At 47.1% G+C, this 6,654-nt stretch overlaps 3 protein-coding genes across 3 annotated transcripts; 2 read left to right on the top strand and 1 right to left on the bottom strand.

Moving 5' to 3' along the window:
- The first annotated feature begins 1,236 nt into the window (after window positions 1-1,236).
- Window positions 1,237-2,284, top strand: K441DRAFT_659638 (uncharacterized protein). The gene is made up of 2 exons (XM_067648570.1): window positions 1,237-1,455; window positions 1,535-2,284. The coding sequence occupies exons 1-2, from the start codon at window positions 1,257-1,259 to the stop codon at window positions 2,278-2,280; spliced, it is 945 nt and encodes a 314-aa protein (XP_067504247.1). The 5' UTR covers window positions 1,237-1,256; the 3' UTR covers window positions 2,281-2,284.
- A 351-nt stretch (window positions 2,285-2,635) lies between these two features.
- Window positions 2,636-3,890, top strand: K441DRAFT_677289 (uncharacterized protein; the record flags this gene model as incomplete). Its single annotated transcript, XM_067651050.1, has 3 exons — window positions 2,636-2,919; window positions 3,182-3,529; window positions 3,821-3,890. The coding sequence occupies 3 exons, from the start codon at window positions 2,636-2,638 to the stop codon at window positions 3,888-3,890; spliced, it is 702 nt and encodes a 233-aa protein (XP_067504246.1).
- An 839-nt stretch (window positions 3,891-4,729) lies between these two features.
- On the bottom strand, window positions 4,730-5,595 carry K441DRAFT_559412 (S-adenosyl-L-methionine-dependent methyltransferase; the record flags this gene model as incomplete). The annotated part of the gene is made up of 2 exons (XM_067643453.1): window positions 4,730-4,932; window positions 5,028-5,595. 2 exons carry the CDS (start codon window positions 5,593-5,595, stop codon window positions 4,730-4,732), a joined length of 771 nt encoding a protein of 256 aa, XP_067504245.1.
- Window positions 5,596-6,654: the final 1,059 nt, after the last annotated feature.

The raw sequence follows: 6,654 nt of genomic DNA, 5'->3' as shown, positions 1-6,654 counted from the left end.
CTTCCCTCTATAGGCTTATTGTCGTCGCCTATTAAAAAAGATGCGTATATTAAGAACGGGTTAATTATATTTATAAGGCTCTAACTACTTATTTTATAGAGCCTTTTTAACGTCCTACGTGCGGCTTACATAACCCCTACTCCACCGCTATTTCGCCCACCTATAACCTTGGCGACTACCTAGTAAACGAACCGCTCTTACCTGTTCGATCTACACCCCTGAACGAGCGCTTGCTAGTGGCGCTTACAATCCACCTATTGGGCCTTAATTTGATCCACCTGGCGGCGTCGACCAGGTGAGCAGGTGAAAAAAAGTTAGTAAACAAGCCCTTAGGTTTCAAAACAAAATATTCGTCAAGCTTACGCTGGAACATAGCGAACACTTAGTGTTAAGGAATGAGAAACAATTGCCACCTGTCTAGACTGACCTCAGTTCATCTTGTGATAGCAACACTGTTACCTCAGACGTGATTCCGGTCGGAGGAGCTGGGTTTTGGGTCCGAGCTGCACTCGTTTCAAAAAGATCGTAAAAACCGCCAAGCTGCAGCAGCGCGCATCACCCCCCAAACCAAAATAATACACCCGTCAGCGTTCAAGCCAAACATACCAAAAAGGTAAGCGAATATCTGGCACATGTGTAGAACAATACGCTTAGGTGACACATCACCCGGCACATATAAAGAATCTTGCAGTCTTACAGCTTTAAGTTTTAAATTGAGGATATTGCAAACTTTTGTGATAGATCCTTCTGTTCAAAATCGAACTAGCTACTTCATTTACAAGACGGACACGCCGGCTGGCGTAACCGTAGCCTACATACGGATTCGTTCACGATTTCTCCAGCCACATCCTTTTCCTAGCCCCGCTCTTGGCTTTCATTCTTCGACCCCACCCTTCTTTGCCGGATTCTAGTGATCCCTGTTCGTTTTTTATATCAACCATTCATATGCTGGTTGGAATTTTTTTTCCCGCTGAAGTTATTTGTAGGAGTTGCACTACATGATGGCTACTAGCTCAAGATTTAGAGATCTGGGTCAACGGATTAAGGACTACACGAGCGGGAATTGGGACGTCAAGGTGACCAGTGATCTTGTGCGCAAATTATACGCAATCGATAAAGCACTTGCATCCACCCTTCTTGACCAACAAAAAAATATTGAGTTTGACCAAGCGGATGAAGAAATCTCTCTCAGTCGTTTCGAAAGATGGGCAGGGCACTCAAAGGGCGATGAGCTGAGAAGGCTTTTGGATGAGGAAATGCCAATAAAGTCGAAGTACCGGCTTGTCTGGGCATACGAAAAGGCTTACAAGGCCGCACTCGAAGGACGTCACTACGTCAATTACGATACAAGAGGTTCAGGAAAGGCCTGTTCAGACGTTCTTCATATTCTTCCTAAGATCGATGACCTGCTAGGAACCAGACTTTACAAGAGATATGACCAACTTGCTTCGAAAAGTGAGCAACTCTGCTTTCCGCCAAACTTTCTACTTTTAAGTTTATATCGGGCTGGACTAAAGCCCGCCTTTCTAACCAGTCAAACCATTCCGCATCCTCGAGCTCCCGAGCCAACTCCGCATGAAAATCTACCAACACATACTTGTCTCGCCAGACACGATCGCATTTCCAGATGACATATCACACGGCGGTATGGTAATTGGTGACACCGTCGTCCCTAAGCCCTATCCCCTTTGCCCAGCTGTACTCAGCGCCTGCCGCCAGCTCAACACCGAAGCAACTCCAGTGCTGTACAGCCTCAACACGTTCTTCTTACGATCACTCAGCCGTAATTGGACTGCAGGTGGGGAGCTAGCTCTTGCCAAAATGAGCCCAGCGCACCGCGCGCTGATCCGAAAACTCGAGCTCCAGCTCTGGCATCCCCATGATTTTATCCGCAAAACTGCTTTTATTAAACATAAAGCTGCGCTGCCATCTTTGGCCACGCTTCTGCCCGGTCTTGATTCGTGCATCTTCCTCTTCTACGAGAATTTTTCCCTGAAGATGCGCAGTGATCGAGAACGAATACGCGAGGTTATCGAGTGGAATGCCCTCGAGGCACCCGCGGCGAAGTTCGTGGGATGGGATGTAAGCTTTCAAGATGAGGTTGTGAGAGAGGTGCTTGATGATGTGATGGTGCGGAATGCTGAATGGTGCTACACGCAGAGCGCGCATTGGAAGAACCATGGGGAAACTGTAGAATTGAGAAGGCTCAGAAGCGGCGTGCCAGATCACGAAGGGTATAAGGACGATACAATCATTTCACGTGATTTTGGATGGAGTTGAATGCTACTTGTAGGACGTACGCAGTTAGAACTATTCTTGAAACGATCGGTACAATTAAATACCCTCATAGTCGAATATAAGATCTGTTTTCCCTAGTTCCAGTCACGGTGGCCAGCCTGAGCTGCTGCTGTTTTAACCTAAGCCGGGGGTGAAGTCTGAACTGAAGCTGAGTATGAGGAGACGGGCCATCAATCGAAATTAGAGTACCAGTTAATTTGAACTAAATTCAGTCAGTCGATCTGGTTCAATGCGTAGAGCGTGGATGTGTTCTATGTTTTATTCATGAAAACAATCGCTACTGTGGAGAAAAGATTGGGCAGGATGACTTGAGCATTGAGCATTTGAGTTCTCATTGATGGTTTTTGGACTTGTCTGGGCCTACGGTGGAAGACCTGATTTTGCATCGCGCGGATCTGGGTATCTTGACCGACGGATGACGGATGTAGTCCGTGCTGGTCGATCAGCGCCCAAAGCTCGGAGTCCGGGCTCGGAAAACGCGATAAGGGACAAGTGGAAAGAAAAAGTATTCTCGTCAAAGGGCAAAAAACTCAGCTTTGCTACTGAGGTGACCGGTCGGGAACCAAACAACTTTAAATTGGCATTGAGGACTGCTGCTGGGCTTCTGAGCTTGGGGTTGATGTAACGAATGGAAGGGTCGGTGCTGAGGAACTGCTTTTGAAGTGACCAATGGAAAGGAAGGTGCTGAGGAATTGCTTCTGAGGTTGACCGACGCCAACGTCAAGCGGCAATCATTCGTCATTCGTTACTTCTAGAGTGATAGCTGGGCTTCGCACCGTATCTTCACGGTACGTTAAACCATCGTAAAGACGTAGTCTAAATGGTTCAGGAGTTTGTCCTCATTCAAAATTCCAACACAATATCAACTCTCGATCCGAAACAGATCATCTCAAATCTCAGCCGCTCTTGACGCCACACCAGTCTCGCTCACCGCTTCCGAGGGCACCCTCCTTGCCACTGCCTTCTCGACGCGAGCCCCGGCGAAGCACTCAACCTCATCGCCTACGACTCCTTCCCAGCCGACAGTATCACACCCTACCGCGGCAACACCCTACCGCGGCACCGGCCCTGTCTTCGTCTACGCCCACAACTGCGGTCTCTCCGACGGTGACGCTTTGCCGGAGAGACAGCTGAGGAGATTGTTGTCAGTGAGGGCGTATGATGAGAAACACATGACGGTGTCAGCAGAGGTGGTCGAAGGGAGTGAATTGGGAGGGGGTAGCTGGGGGATGTTAGCAGATGAGAAGGCGAAGTATATTAATGTTGACCTGAATCGGATTGTCTTACTACTGTCTTTGATGCCTAGTACCCTATGTCTTACCACCCTATTCCTATGACCTATTTTGTTTCAGTTGCTTATTATATGTCTCTGTTGCCTACACCGACCTCATCTATATAGAGAGCTTCTAGGGCCACATTCAATAGACAGAGTTCTCATTCCTGATCGTCCGTTCACAATTAACGTGCATAACGCGAAGCCGGGCTATTTTTCTGTCAGGATTGAGCGGACTTGATAGAACAGGTTGCGAGTGATTACGGAAAGAGAGTTAAGATCTATTGGAGTTGAGGGTGCTTCGAAAAAGAGTAATTAATTACTCTTCTTCTACGGACGTAGCTTAAGAGACATATCAACACCATTTATACTCATTCTATCCTTCATTCTCTAAAAAACTTCTAGCCTGCATTATCAGAACTCGGTAAATAATGAGGCATTGAAAATTTTGTTTAATTAGCTGATTGCTGGAGTAATGTTTCCCTGCAAATCTCTGACAGACAAATTCCTGACTTTCGGATCCGTAGCTACATCACTACCACATCCATTTACCTGGCTGAGAAGCTTTACGGAGAATATTTCTAGAAGATTCTTACTGCTAGCCAATGCGTCTGTGTGGAGCAGCTCCTTTTTGGGCTTCAAACTCACCTTACTCCTCGTAAATATGAGGATTGCGCTACTTCACTTTGTGGCAGCAAAGAATCTCCTCACTTACACACAATTTCAGTTTGTCATTTCCCTTGATGTGATCTCCTCGGTAGGTCTTGCTAAAAGTTAGTAAAAGGCAGCAGGGTGGCCAGAGGTAGGGTGACAAAGACTCTTGAAGTTCTCAGGTTTAAGCCGTTGTCTGAAAACTGCCAGTGGTCCCTGAGCTTACCTTTTCATTCAAATTTTAGTCTGCCGATGCCTGGGAAGTAGGGCTCCGCGTCGGTAAGTGAATTATCGAGCAGCATGCCCCAAATCGAATACGCGATCATGCCATAACTTCCCTGCGTAAGATTCTCGTGTAGTTTTATAGTGGAGATGATTCGAGTCGTTTTCTCGCCCTCCACTCGGTTGTAATTAGGCAGAATTAGTTTTTGTAAACTTTGCTTGCTTAAGAGAGGCCATTTATCTTAGATAATCTTTCTTAATATATTCATAATTGGTTCAATAAACCTATGGCAAGTAAATGGACATTTCCAACCCACCCGAAAAGGGAAGTGTCAGTGTCTTAAATCCATTTCCCGGATGATGAATGTACTCCAAAAATTCTTCATACAGAGGCTTGGCAAAAGCTGTATTATCCGTGATGACAACAGCCCCTCGCTTCAATTTGGGTCGAACAATTTCGAGAGTGGGCAACGCCATGGGCGTCCAGACTAGTAAAACACATCAGCGCTTGTTTCGTTTCATTTCATCACTTGCGAGCATAAAAGGAGAGGGGGGGAAGGGGGGGGGGGGGGGTAAATCCTACTATCTAGAAGCAACAAGTCAATCTCCTCTGGAAGACTGTCCGGAACCCTCAATGTCTCTAACAAGTCACCTTCACGAAGCTCAATCCAAGGCTCCACTTCGCTTCCAGCCTCTTTCCAATGTTCTCTTGCCCTAGCCGCTTTAGTAGGTTCTTTCTCCGTCGCAATTACCTTCCCACGCGTCGTCATGCCTTCTGCCCCGGCCACTAGGTTGGACTGCGGATCGGCCGCGTTCTGCCCAACCGCCAGCGCCAAGTATATTGTGGAAACTCCGAAACTCGTCCCGGCCTCCACGATGTTTCGTGCTCCAATGCTTCGCGCTAGAAGATACAGGAACTGGCATTTATTGGGCTCCAGACTGACAAACTTGTCACGCATGTGCTGGTCAGCGCCGGCCGACCATGTTTCGTTGAAAAGGTAGTATCGTGCTAGTCGACCCAGGTAAAATAAAAGCTGTGAGATGGACTTTTCTTGCGCTTCGGATGCTGAGTGTAGCTTTTGTAGGAGTTTTTGTACTTTAGGGCTGGCGATGATATGCTGAGATGGTGGAGGAGCGGTAGTTGTTGCCATGGTGTTGAAGTAGTAGCATAAAACACTAGATAAGGATGTGATTTCAGGATGGGCTAAATACAAGCCGGGGATGATGCGATACTTTAAACTTTTCTATCCGTGTGCAGGAGTTGACGCATAGCATTAATTACCTTAATTCATCGCTAATGACTCATTGACTCCTTAGATCGAAGGTTGAACTTGATCAAAAAGCACTGCATAGCCGCCTCGGTGCCTATTGGACAATCCCCGGATAGACTATCTGAGATTAGATTGTGATAACGTAACGGCTACCTATCCTTGTAAGGTGGCGTGGGTGATACTTGAAGAGGGAATCGGGCCGGGACGAACTGCTTCTAGCACTTGTTCCATCCGATCACCTTGGCTTGTGGTATTCAAGGCGGCTTAGAATGACCGGATTCTTTAGAAATAACCTGAAAAAAGCTTTAAAACGTTCATGGGAAGAGTGTGAAACAATGCCTTTTGATCAGGATTCGCATAGTACTAGGGACCTCACTGCTCGAATCTGGGAACGCTACGCGCACGGACTGTTACTCCACATACGGTTTGAGCTAGGGGCTTCGAAGTGGCGACTATTGTTCCTGAGTTCAAACACCGCAGAGAAAGAACATACCATGCCAAGTAGCTTGAATCATGATAGGATCCCCTCAGAACTAAAGCGAGAGATATTGTAACCGACTACCGACACTGTGCTGAGACACAAGATGTCACGGAACCCCACCGCAGGGGCCTCCATAGGAGAGCCCCGTGCTCTCGCGTACACCTCGCGTACAGCTTATGTCAGCTACGCGTAGGTATCCCTTTGTGTGGCAAAAGAGACTTTTCGTATTGGGCGCTTTAGGCGCTCTTGCCTGGGTTAGCATGCTGCAGGCACCCTCGCTAGCGTGATTTTATTAGCAAGCCTCACCAAAACGCGTCAATATTGCGATGCCGATGAAATGCTGCAGAAGGCCACCACAAAAAACATCAATATATATTTTTTATTGAGGAAGTTAGGCAAAAAGCCGTGATGTATAACGTCATGACTGTAGGTTTTTGCCCTTCCTCTATTAACCAGTT

This window comes from Cenococcum geophilum, assembly GCF_001692895.1.
Source record: "Cenococcum geophilum 1.58 unplaced genomic scaffold K441scaffold_20, whole genome shotgun sequence".
NCBI classification, from domain to species: Eukaryota; Fungi; Ascomycota; class Dothideomycetes; order Gloniales; family Gloniaceae; genus Cenococcum; species Cenococcum geophilum.
This window is presented reverse-complemented; position numbering and strand designations above follow the sequence as displayed.